Below are 14,115 nucleotides of genomic sequence, written 5' to 3'. Positions count from 1 at the left end.
AGACAAGACACACTTTTGCCTGTCAAGCTCATTTCTCCAGCGTTCACCACTTCACCTCATGATGGCTTAACAGCCCTTACCATTTGTTTTTACTGTCTTGTTCTTACTGTCCTGTTTTTGTTACCACTTTAACCCTCTGCAAATTCCAAATTTTATTTAATTTGCTTTGTGGGAAGGACTGTTTTAACAAAGTCGCATCTTGTCCCAATGTTTGAAATCTAGAAAGTAATATTTATGTAAAATATAATATACGCAAATGTACATAATCATATCAAATAATTATATTTCATTTTAAGTTTAGAACAGTAATGAGACTTATTTTAAGGTTATGTAAACAAGATGAATTAGAGAATATAAATTATAAATAATAAATAATAATAAGTAAAATAAATTAGGTTACATTCAGATTGCAGCTATCAAAGTTTAAGAAAAATTATAATAAATTAACTTAGTAATGAGGTTCAAATACAATATTAAAAATAATATAAAAAAAAAAGAACGGATTTAATCGATAAAGTAAAAAGTAAACAAATATTACAATATAATCGTTACTATTTCACATATAAATATAAATGAAAAATTAAGTAACTATTATGATGTAAAGTGGGTAGCTGAAAACGACACCATTATATCAAATAATTCATTAGATACTTGAGAAAAAAGCCAACTCACTTAAAAATTTTTATCTGTAAAATACTATAACAAAAATAAAGTCAAAGTTAACATAAAATATCTTTTTTTCAATGGTCAAAGAGAGGTAAATCTGGCAAAATAATATATATTTATAGAATCTAAATAAATCAGTCAATGTTATTAATCCTATCAAATCGTTATATTAATTTTTAAATTAAAATATTTTTGAGACAAATAAAAGATATGTAATCAAGATAAATAAGAGATTATAAATTATAAATTACAAAGTAAAAATAAATTAGGTTACACTGAATTAGCAACCATCGAAATCTTAAATATACATTAACTTAGTAATAAGATTAAATAAATGAAGTGATTAAAACGATAAAGCAAGCAGTCAAACAAAATTTCAATGTCATCTATACAAAAATTGCATAGAATTATAAGAGAAACATCAATAAAGTAGGAACCAAACTTACCATTGTACATATATGAAAAGATTATATGAAATTAAAGCTAAACAAATTTAATATAATATCCCGGTATGTAGTTAAAGCTAAATCAAGTTAAAATATCCTAGTATGTAGTTAACTAACCTCTCCAAAATAGATTAAAAAAATAAAAACGTATGTTTACTCATATGTTGACATCTGAAAGCTCTATATGTAATTTTGTTAACTAGGTCACCCTTAGAAAAAAGTATGAAATAGAATTCATATTTTATAACATACAGGAGTGTGTCGGGATATTGCATCGAAATGTACATAGGTCATTAAAAAAGTTTTTACCATGGATCGCGTTATAGCTCTTATCTAAATTGATATATATATATATATATATATATATATATATATATATAGAGAGAGAGAGAGAGAGAGAGAGAGAGAGAGAGAGATAAGGAGCAAAAATACTGGAGATTCAGTAAACAACATGTGGTAAAATTATGAGTTGAAAATATGTCAAGAAAAATGAAGAAAAATGCCTTCCGTTTCGCATAGTTTAATATTTTGTAATATAAATATATACATATTATATGGGTGTTGTAAAATCCAACCAGTTTTCGCTATTTAATTTAGCTTTTCAAGGGGTATTGTATAGTGATTAATTCGCATGATGAGGGGGTTTCACCATCCTGGTTGTTTGAAAAATAAGGAAGGATTTAGAGAATGAACCAAGGGATACACCACAAAAATCACCTACCCCAAATGAAAACACACCACTCTCAGCATGCATAGTTAAAAATCGCATTAGTCACACTTGGACCAAAAATCTCAACACCAGAAAGCTCTCATTCTGGAACATGATAAAAAAATAACAATAAAGCACAAATATACGAAAAATGGATCAACTCCACACCATTAATCTTACCTCGCAAATTCCAACTCAAACCCATCCCTGACAAACCAGAACAACGAATACTCAGAGAGAAACTAACATTAGAAAAAATGAGAACAGAAATTGAATTACTTAAACTCAGAGCTCAGAATCATGAACAAAAATATAAAACGATCGATGATGAGATGAACACATTAATTTACGATACATGCCAATGAACAACTTCTACAAAATGTTATTAAACTATGGAAAGACGACTGTGAATCGGAAGAAATTATTACCCTACAATGATGGGAAAACAATATCAATTTTTTCCTTAACTACGAATGTCAATTCAAAAAAGACTATACCTCAGACAACCCTTTCCTAAAAAAATCCAAAACAAATACATCCACTGAAACCAATAATCGTACACCCAGATCAAACTTTCAACACAGACACACAAAACCACCCCACCACTGGGATGTCAGCCACCACCAACCTCACAATAGGAACCCCCCATTATTAAGAAATACCAATAAGAACCATCCAATAATAAGAAACACCAGTAAAAAAACACCCCAGGATTAGGTATAATAATAATAATATTAATAACAATAATAATGACTATTATTTCAATTCTTTCCCTCCAAAAGCTACAAACAGACAGGGCATCCTCCCGACTCCTCAACACAGGAATTCACCTTTCAGAACTACAATTCTCTCAACTAGACAAATAGAACAATTTCACAGCATCCCAAACAGGGCCAAATACCCCTACAACTCATTCATTCATAAACACACACACACCATACAATCCCACCCAATCCACCTGCACAACAATACCCTCACAATAACAACCCTAACACTGAGAACCCCCTCCAACCTAATTACAACAAACAACATTTTTTAGACAGAGGAGAGAGACACAGGGACACACGTTGGAACATATCATACGGGAGAAACCCACAATAATCAATCTATCTAAGAAAACTCTCTCCACTACAAAAATCCATATTTTAACTAAAGGATTAAAATTTACACCTACCCCACGAAGACCCAACATCAATGAAATTAAAGATAATATTGCAGAATTCTGCAGAAAGCTTCGTTTGATAGAAGCACTTAACAACTACAACAACGAAGACGAATCACTAGTGAGAAACAAAAGTAATTATCTACCACCCAAAGGAAGGAATAAAACACTAGATGACTTCTGCAACCGTATCCAAAATTTTCCTCACACTTTCTACAAATCAAAAATCATACCCAACTTCATCAACACACAATGGAAGCAACTACTACAACTAAAAAATGACAAAGACCTGACAATCAAAGAAGCAGACAAAGGGAGTGCTGTAGTATTGATGGACACAGAGTACAACAAAAAGCTAGCACTGTCCATACTAGAAAATAACTCCTTCTATGAAAAAGTTGCAAATTACAGGCAGCAAAAAACTTTAAAAAATCTGGAAACTCTAATACTCAAACACGGAAAAAGCCTAACAGAAAAAGAAAAAGACTATATTACCAACTTCAAATGCAAACCCAGCCTTTTCTATGGCCTCCACAAAATTCACAAGAGTCAATCAATCACTAATGTCCTGCAAATTGAATCCAGGCCTGTGCATAAATATTCCAACACCAGAAGACTTAAAATTAAGGCCTATTATTGCTGGTCCAGCCTGTGAAACACCGCCTTAGCAACTTTCTCGACATATTACTGAAGCCCTATCTCAAATACATCAAAAGTTTCATTAGAGACAATCTGGACATGCTAGAGCACCTACCAAAAACCACCAGCGAAGAAGCTCTATTAGTCTCCTTTGATGTCATCAACCTCTACACTAACATTCCACACGGCTATGGAATAGAGGCAATAAAATTCTGGTTGGAAAAACACCCCGAAGTTCTACCGGACCGCATAAACCAGACATTTATCATTGAACCCCTGAAGTTCATCCTTCAAAACAATTACTTCATATTCAATACAACATACTTCCGCCAAAAATGCGGTATTGCGATGGGTACTAAAGCTGCGCCTGTTCTGGCGAACCTAATAATGGCTTACTTTGAATCTACCTTGTATGAACTCTCACTCCAAAAATTTGGACCACCATTCCACCACTATATAAGAGAAAACTGGAAAAGAAATTTAGACGATTGTTTTATCATCTGGAATGAAGCCTATGATAATCTGCTGTTTTTCAAATCCACACTGAACAGTATCAATCCCAACATCCAGTTTACCATGGAATATAGCAAGGAATAACTCCCTTTTCTGGACATCTTGATTTTAAAAATGTCCAACAATATCATCGCAACTGACATTTACTACAAGCCAACAGACTCTAAGCAGTATCTCCTTTTCAGTTCATGCCATTCTAAACACAGCAAAATAAATATTCCATTCAATCTAGCAAAAAGGATTTGTACGATTGTATCTGACACAACCACTTGGGAACTTCGATTGCAAGAACTCAAAATAGCACTCATTGAACATCAATACCCAGCTACACTTATAGACCATGGAATTGAACTTGCCAAGAAATTGGACACAAACACACTAAGAACAACAAAACAAAACACCACACCTCACCTCAAATCACTCCCATACATATCAACCCACAATCCTAGAAACAACGAAGCATACAACACAATTATACAAAATCTTCCTATACTCACTCAGGACCTGAAAATGAACAGCATCCTAAATAAACACAAATTACTAAAATGTAAAAGACAAGACAAATCACTCAAGAGACTCCTTACAAATGCAACACTATACTCAATACATACAATACCAACAGTTAAAAAATGCAGACGACCTAATTGTGGTACATGCCCACACCTAAGTGAAGGCTCGGAATTCACATTCCAGCAAGGACAAAAATTCTCAATCAAAACTAACTTCACATGTGCCTCCCACAACCTTATCTATGTCCTTACCTGCTCAGGTTGTAGCCATAACTATGTAGGCCAAACGAGCCTTTCTTTGAGACGCAGAGTCACGGTGCATAAAGAACAGATTCGCTTCCACCAGTACAGGCAAATTGCACTGAGCACACATCTTGACAGATGCGCAAGTGATAAAACGCCGAAGTACCTTATCTTCCCCCTGTATCAGTGCAAGAACGACTAAATAAAGAAAACTTATTCATTCAAAAATATAAACCACACCACAATATTCAAACCTGACAACCTCAGAAACTATACTAAGGAATCAGTTATCCCCCTTGACACCCAATACCTCCCTTGGTTCACTCTCTAAATCCTTCCTTATTTTTCAAACAACCAAGATGGTGAAACCCCCTCATCATGCGAATTAATTACTATACAATGCCCCTTGAAAAGCTAAATTAAATAGTGAAAACCGATTGGATTTTATAACACCCATATAGTATGTATATATTTATATAAAAAAATATTAAACTATGTGAAACGAAGGCATTTTTCTTCATTTTTCTTTACATATTTTCAACCTATATATATATATATATTTATTTACAGGCACAGGAGTGGCTGTGTGGTAAGTAGCTTGCTTACCAACCACATGGTTACTGGTTCGGTCCCACAGTATAGCACCTTGGGCAAGTGTCTTCTACTATAGCCACGGGCTGACCAACGCCTTGTGAGTGGATTTGGTAGACGGAAACTGAAAGAAGACCTTCGTATATATGTATATGTATATATATGTGTGTCTGTGTTTGTTCCCACCAATATCACTTGACAACCGATGCTGGTGTGTTTACATCCCCATAACTTAGTGGTTTGGCAAAAGAGACCAATAGAATAAGTATTAGGCTTATAAAGAATAAGTCCTGGAGTCGATTTGCTCGACTAAAGGTGGTGCTCCTGCATGGCCACAGTCAAATGACTGAAACAAGTAAAAGAGTAAATATATATATTTAAATTTAATTCGAGGTTGTGTTAACCTCATGAAGTGATGGTTTCATCCAAGGAAATACTGGTTCAATACCTAGTATTTTTGGAGAATGAATTTCCTTAAAATAATAGGTATATATAAAAACATTTAGTTTATATTCATTTAAAAGAAGAAAATGGAGATTGGGAAGTTAATAATTGTTTATTACTAACAGCAAATTGGTCATCAGATGACCAATTTGCTATTGATAATAAACAATTATAATTTCATAGCGTGTCTGCTACAGTATTTTCAGCACCCTTGATATGACAAATATCCACAGAAAAACTGTGAAATATAATCAAGGTGTCTAATGTATTTTGGGAAATATCTATTTTGGATTATAATGCATAGGTTAATGGTTTATGCTCAATGTAAATGGTGAAGGTTCTTCATCCCAAGAAATGGCAAAAATACTTTACTGACAAATAAGATGCTCTTTTCCTGTGTTTAAGCAGCCAATTTGAAAGAACATGGCCAAGTGCATTTGTGTACATTAGCACCAAAACAGTTGTGTTATCAACAAAATGTTATAGATCTCCCATGAGGACTGAATGAATGATTACTTAAAGTCCTTTAGACATGAGACTTCAAGTGCACAGCATATTGAGTGTTATATGGACTGTTGGATATGTTATTCGTCTGACGTTCCGTGTGTCACTGTGGTTCGTCTGAGTTCATTGTTTCATTGTTGTTGTTCTGAATGACTGGGGTAGTAAAATGTCATTGATATATATGGCGGACATGATTCTTGTTTATCTACAACGAACATTGGGTGAGTGCGTTCTTTGTATGTAATTGAATAATAAATGTAATAATTAAATTGTACAACTCGTCTTTCTCTGCGAGTCTCCCGAGGGAAATACAACATTGAGGCAATTGCAATAGTGCAAGTCTATCTGTCAGAGCCTGAATTTTGTTCATGGTCATCTCATGAAAAATCACCAGTTCAGAGGAAATGAAAGAGATAAAGGTAGAAGGATAAGTATGTGTGATAGAGTTGTTGGAATTGAAAATATCCATTAATCATAATAATATCATGTCAAGTTGGCCAACTGAGTAGTAGTACTCTGCTCTCTGATAGGCTTTTAGCTATCACAACTTCACATGGTATTATGGATATTTCCTCTTCTAATACTTCTAAAGCAGAAGCTCATCCTCCTATCTTAAATTAAAGGCTTGCAACTTTTTTTTATTAATAATTTCTGAAAAAAAAAAAAAAATGATGATTTTCATCATCAGTGTAGAAAAGTTGAAAAAAATCTGGTGAAAATTTGAAACTGTCTTTGTGGATTGAAAGAATTTAAAAAGATCCTTTGTTTTTTATTGAGTCAACTTCACTGACAATTCCCCTCCTTTTTGTTACACATGTGACATCGCTTTAATGAAAGAGTCCTTCAGCTCAAAGTGCAAAGACATCCATTTAACATATCCATCATAGTTGTTTATCCACCCAGAGCAGATAGCACAGAAGAGGAGATTGATACCTTTTATAAGACCTTGGCAGAAGCCAAATTTCAGTGCAAATCAGTTAAAATTAATATTATCATGGGAGAATGCAAAAGTGGATTGTGGGCAGGATGTCAAAGCAATTGGTCAGTATGGAATTGGCAAGAAAAATGAGTAAGGTGAAAGATGGATATGGTGGTATGAGGCAAAGAATATGATTATTACAAGCAAATGGTTTAAGGAGTACCCTAGAATAATTCACACATAGAAGGGCTCTGGTGACAGCTCAAGAAACCAGATTGATGATATTTCCATCAATGACAGATTTAAAAGATCAGTGAGACATGCAAAAAATATATCCAGGAGCAGACTGTGAGGGTGACCATGTACCAGTGGTATGTACACACCAATGTAAACTAAAGTTGAATGCAAAAGGTGTTTTCATGTTTCATAGATTACACAAAAGCCTTCAACAAAGTAAGAGATGGCATGTTATTTAAAGAAATCAGTAACCTTGATCTGCATGGGAAAGACCTCCATATCTTGCAGAGAGCCTGTATTGGAACTAACCAAGGTGGGCAGAAAATGTAGTGAATACACTCACATCAAAAGAAGAGTCAAACAAGGATGTGTTATGTCACCAGACCTCTTCAATTACTATAGCGAATTGATCATAAGAGAACTGGAGAAGGAAAAAGATCTTAGAGTAGGAGGTAGAAACAAATGTAAGATATGAAGATGACACAGTCTTACTTGCAGAATCAGAAAACGAACTTCAGAGACTTTTGGATGTAGTACTCAGAGAAAGGGAGAGGAAGAGTCTGTTCATAAATTGCAAGAAGACAGAGTGTATGGTGGTAACAAAGAAAGGAAGCCCAAAGTGCATGCTGAAAGTGAACGGTCAAATCATTAAGCAAGTATCATCCTTCTTGGAACTTTGATCAGAGAAGATGCAAGATGTGTGAAGGAGATAAAAAGATAAATAGTGGCAAAATCTGCATTCTCAGAATTGTATAACAGTGTAGTGTCGCACAGACACGCCATATTGAGATCTCACTGGCAACCATTATCTGCTCGAGACCGGAGCAAGATCTCACAAACTTCAGGTGAGCATGCACAACAAGAGAGTAAGCCTTTCCGGAAGGACACCTAAGACAGATCTTGAGCTTGTTCAGTCTCTCTGTTCCCCACGTGCGTCTCACGCTATAAGCAGCTCACCTCACTAGCAGTAGCTCGCTGCCTCCCACATACAACACGGCGGACGATACACTATGCTAGAGATAGTTAAAGAGAGCTAAACTTTGAGCCTGTAAATAATTGTTATTCAGATTTGTTAGCTCACTTTGTCTTCGACTTGATACTTTGTTTGACTGGATCTAAATTTATAATGGGAGACACAAGATACCATACCAGTATTTTGGTCAACAATGGCCTTCTGTTATAACATCTTGAGAACCGTCTCTCTGAGATTCAAGACCAGGATCTGTATATTGAACTGCTATTTCTACCATGTGTTAATGAATGGAAGTGAGATATGGTCTATATAACTTCAGAAATGAGAAGGTACTTAGTGAGCAGTGAAATGTTGTTCTTAAGGAGAATATTAAGAATAGCATGGACAAAGTATCTAATGACCCAGGCTGCAGTAAATAGGAAACTGCTTCGTGAGATATTGGTCGAACAATAGATTTCTTGGTCATGTGATGAGGAAAGAAGGCCTAGAGAATTTAGCAATGACCGGGACTGGAAAGGTTGAAGGGAAAAAACGCAGAAGGAGAAGAATGATATGGATGTCAAGCTTGACGAACTGGTCGGAAGAAAGAGGCATTAAACACCAGAAAGTGGAACTGTTACAGAAAAGAAAGAAGAGAGAATTGTAGCAGGATAGTGATCGCCTATGTCCTGCATTCTGGACATGGCACCTAAAAGGAAAGGAAAGATATGTAAAAAACAAAAACAAAGATGGATTTATTTTCCAACGCGACAGGAAAATATTTTCACCGGTATTCAATTACCTCCCTTGCATCATGCTTTTTCTTTCCTTTTTTTCTAGGCATTAAAGAATAGAATTTGTCAATTTTAAGTGTTTTCTCGTGAGTATATTTCCCAAGAATTAAGATTTGGACAATCTCTTTTTCAAGATAAAAATTTGGTTTCCATAGGTTATTTCTGATTCACCCAATGTTTTTAATATACTTTTGTTTTCAGGCTAATGTTATTAATGTTGCGGCCGTTGTTCTCTCCGACCTTCGAATTTCGTATTTGGTAACGCTCTCGGAATTTCAAACCGAGCCCATTATTCAATCTACGAAGATAAATTCACGAATATTATCCTACTTGTTCCGCTTGACCCTGATTATTGGCTTATATTGCCTGCAGCCAAGATTAATTTCACGCTTATGGCCTCGTAAGAAGGTTGGAGGATACAACGTCGGAAATGTGACTTTGATGACCGAGATTAGGATACTAGATCAAACATATCAGTTACAGTAGTGACTCATCTCAGTAATTCAAACAAACTTTACTCATTGCTGCATCACAACTTTAATGTATACAACATACTTTACTCTGTCGAAATAATGTTTTAATCGAGAATATAGAGCACGGAGGAACTTATAACGAATACATCACGGAAGGGTCAATAATCACTAATTGCTGTACTCTGGAGCACCGCCTTTAGTCGAGAAAATCGACCCTGGGACTTATTCTTTGTAAGCCTAGTACTTATTCTATCGGTCTCTTTTTGCCGAACCGCTAGTTGACGGGGACATAAACACACCAGCATCGGTTGTCTAGCAATGCTAGGGGGACAAACACAAACATACACACACACACACACACACACACACACACACATATATATATATATACATATATACGACGAGCTTCTTTCAGTTTCCGTCTACCAAATCCACTCACAAGGCTTTGGTCGGCCCGAGGCTATAGTAGAAGACACTTGCCCAAGGTGGCACTCAGTGGGACTGAACCCGGAACCATGGGGTTGCGCCTATACTTGTAGGTCAAAGTTTCAACATTATTCTTTGACTACCACAACAAATGCTCCACGATTTTCACTAAGGAAAAAAATTACGGAAGACTACCAAATATATATATATATATATATATATATATACACATAAATTTAAATTATAAGGGTGAAAAATTGAATACTAATTTGATTAATATCAATTAATAGCAAATTGAAAAATCTGAAGATTCAGAAAAATTATATTACATATATAAAAGAGGGTTGACCACTAAGTGAACAATCTTTTCTTCGTGGTCAGACCATAGGTGGTCTTCTGTTAGCAAAATGGATGTCCACTTAGTGGTCAACCCTCTTATATATGTGTAATATAATTTTTCAATTTGCTAGGCCACTGGTTTTAAATTGATATTACTCAAATTAATATTCAATTTTTCACCCCTATTATTTAAATTTAAATAACCATGTTCTCTAACTGGCAAAATTCATTGCAGAGAATTATTTCCGGCATTTTGGTGCGCCAGAATGAAGACTTTTGAAATAGAACCTCAAATGTAATTAGTAGAACTATATACATGTTCAATCTCATGCAGACGTCTCGTGTATAGTTCTGCAAATTATATTGCCAAGACGATCATACTGAAGAGTTGCGGACAATTACATAAGTGATAACAACGAAACCGGTCTTTATATTTTGTATATTTTCATTTGTCTTGCTCGCTTATGTTCTGGTGTTTGCCGAATTTTCTTGAGAACAATCTTTTCTTAGTGGTCAGACTATAGGTGGTCTTCTAGCAAAATGGATGTTCACTTAGTGGTCAACTCTCTTATATATATATATATATATAATTCCAAGAGAGTTAGAATCCAACCAAGGGATAATATCTATCCAATATACTGCTGGTAGGATACCCAATTATTAATACACAAGTGTTTTTCCATTGTATTGCAGTTACACTACTGAATGTAATAAATGGGTGAGGGTAAAAAGTTGTTTTACCCTTAATTTATACGGCAATAAGAAAATGGAGGGGATCAAGAGGTGGTATTCATCAACTTTTAGACATTATATTATGTCTATTTGTGGAGGCACAATGGCCCAGTGGTTAGGGCAGCGGACTCACGGTCGTAGGATCGCGGTTTCAATTCCCAGACCAGGCATTGTAAGTGTTTATTGAGCAAAAACACCTAAAGCTCCACAAGGTTCTGGCAGGGGGTGGTGGTGAACCCTGCTGTACTCTTTCATCACAACCTTCTCTCACTCTTTCTTCCTGTTTCTGTTGTACTTGTATTTCAAAGGGCCAGCCTTGTTACATTCTGTGTCATGCTGAATCTCCCTGAGAACTATGTTAAGTGTACACGTCTGTGGAGTGCTCAGCCACTTGCACGTTAATAAATGAACTGCGATGTCACTGGTGGCAAGCTGTATCGGCATTTGCCTTTTCCTTGGATAACATTGGTGGCATGGAGAGGGAAGGCTGCTATGCATGGGCTACTGCTGGTCTTCCATAAACAACCTTACCCAGACTTGTGCCTCGGTGGGTAACTTTCTAGGTGCAATCTCATGGTCAGTCATGACTGAAGGGGTCACAACAATTATGTCTATTTATTTATTAAAAAAACAAACAATTATAACAGTATACATACATGTATAGCATATGCTTTACGTATATAATATATAAAATATAAAAATACCAGTAATTATTAAAATATATAACGTAGAACATCATCATCGTCGTTTAACATCCGCTTTCCATGCTAGCATGGGTTGGACGATTTGACTGAGGACTGGTGAAACCAGATGGCTACACCAGGCTCCAATCTGATTTGGCAGAGTTTCTACAGCTGGATGCCCTTCCTAATGCCAACCACTTAGAGAGTGTAGTGGGTGCTTTTACGTGCCACCGGCACGAAGGCCAGTCACGCAGTACTGGCAACGGCCATGCTCAAAATGGTGTATTTTACGTGCCACCTGAACAGGAGCCAGTTTGGCGACACTGGCAATGATCTCGCTCGAATGTCTTTACACATGCCATCCGGTACAAGTGCCAGGAAGGCGATGCTGGGCACAGGTGCCATTGACGGTTTCGTTTTCGCTTGCCCCAATAGGTCTTCGCAAGCAGAGTTTCGTTTCCAATGAAGGAGACGACGTTGGCATGGGTGCCAGTCGTCGAATTTAATTCAATTTTGATTTCACTTGCCTCAACAGGTATTCGCAAGCGGAGTTTAGTGTCCAATAAAGGAAGGTATGTATAAGTGGGCTGCCTGAGGCCTTCGATTTAGGTCTCACTTGGCTTGCCGGGTCTTCTCACGCGCAGCATATTTCCAAAGGTCTCGGTCAGAAGTCATCGCCTCGGAGAGGCCCAATGTTCGATGGTCGTGCCTCACCACCTCATCCCAGGGTCTTCCTGGGCCTACCTCTTCCATAGGTTCCCTCAACTGCTAGGGTGTGGCACTTTTACACACAGCTATCCTCATCCATTCTCACTACATGTCCATACCAGCGCAATCGTCTCTCTTGCACACTACAACTGATGCTTCGTAAGTTCAACTTTTCTCTCAAGGTACTTACACACTGTTGAGTATGCACACTGACATTACACATCCATCAGAGCATACTGGCTTCATTCCTTGCGAGCCTATGCATGTCCTCAGCAGTCACGGCCCATGTTTCACTGCTATGAAGCATGGCTGTTCGTACACATGCATCATACAGTCTGCCTTTTACTCTGAGACAGAGACCCTTTGTCGCCAGCAGAGGTAAGAACTCTCTGAACTTTGCCCAGGCTATTCTTATTCTAGCAGCTACACTTTCAGCGCACCCACCCCCACTACTAATTTGGTCACCAAGATAGCAGAAGCTATCAACCACTTCTAGTTTTTCTCCCTGAAATGTGACAGAAGTTGTTTTCTGCACATTCACAGTGTTTATTGCTCCTGAACATCTGCTACAAATGAAAACTAACTTCCTAGTTAACCTTCCTTTGATATTGCTGCACCTCCTATGTGTCCATAGCTTGCACTGGGTGCATCTTATAGAGTTTCTACCTATGCCTTTTCTACAGATCGAGCAGGGCCATCTACCCGAAAGGGTTTGTGTTTTGTCTACCTTCCTACTTATTAGGACTTTGGTTTTAGCTAGGTTGACTCTAAGGCCCTTCGATTCTAGTCCTTGCTTCCACACCTGAAACTTCTCTTCTTGTTCTGATAGTGACTCAGCAATTGGTGCAAGGTCATCAGTATAGAGGAGCTCGCAGGGGCATCCTGTCTTGAATTCCTCTGTTATAGACTGGAGGACTATGATAAATAGGAGGGGGCTGAGGACAGAACCTTGGTGGAACCCTACCTCCACCCGGAATTCTTCACTGTACTCATTGCCAACCCTCACCTTACTGACAGCATCTCTGTACATGGCTTGCACAGCTCTCACTAACCATTCATCTATCCCTAGTTTCCTCATTGAGAGATGAGAGAATGGGGTACCCTGTCGAAGGCTTTCTCCATGTCAACGAAAGCCAGGTACAGAGGTTTATCCTGGGCTAGGTAGTTCTCCTGCAGCTGTCTTACCAGAAAAATGGCATCAGTGGTGCTTTTACCTGGCACGAACCCAAACTGCATCTCATCTAAATTGATTCGCTCCCTAATTAGTTGGGCTATGACTCTCTCCGTGACTTTCATTACCTGATCTAAAAGCTTGATACCTCTGTAATTATTTGTATCTAAAGCTTCACCTTTACCTTTGTAGCAGTTGACTATGGTGCTGCTACACCAGTCATTGGGTATGACTTCTTCGTGTATCACCTGGTTA

The 14,115-nt window shown here is 37.0% G+C and overlaps 1 protein-coding gene and 1 long non-coding RNA gene across 5 annotated transcripts in view; one reads left to right on the top strand and one right to left on the bottom strand.

The window, feature by feature from the left end:
- Positions 1-289, bottom strand: part of LOC128250125 (uncharacterized) — a 38,748-nt gene extending 38,459 nt beyond the window's left edge. Inside the window, exon 1 of the long non-coding RNA XR_008266249.1 lies at positions 81-289. This is a non-coding gene — a long non-coding RNA (uncharacterized LOC128250125). The remainder of the gene's footprint in view (positions 1-80) is intronic.
- LOC106871254 (guanine nucleotide-binding protein subunit beta-like protein 1) overlaps positions 1-14,115 on the top strand; it is a 32,674-nt gene that overhangs the window by 10,063 nt on the left and 8,496 nt on the right. The window contains exon 1 of one of the 4 annotated variants that reach the window (XM_014917609.2): positions 6,573-6,647. The exons of 1 other annotated variant lie outside the window; for it this stretch is intronic. In XM_014917609.2, the coding sequence (XP_014773095.2) occupies positions 6,593-6,647 (55 nt within the window). In that variant the 5' untranslated portion in view covers positions 6,573-6,592. Of the gene's footprint in view, positions 1-6,572; positions 6,648-9,329; positions 9,415-9,779; positions 10,033-14,115 lie in introns of those variants that run through there. 2 more of the 4 variants (XM_014917610.2, XM_014917611.2) reach the window with 2 other exon arrangements.

The sequence above is a fragment of the Octopus bimaculoides genome, chromosome 19, assembly GCF_001194135.2.
Source record: "Octopus bimaculoides isolate UCB-OBI-ISO-001 chromosome 19, ASM119413v2, whole genome shotgun sequence".
Taxonomy (NCBI): Eukaryota; Metazoa; Mollusca; class Cephalopoda; order Octopoda; family Octopodidae; genus Octopus; species Octopus bimaculoides.
This window is presented reverse-complemented; position numbering and strand designations above follow the sequence as displayed.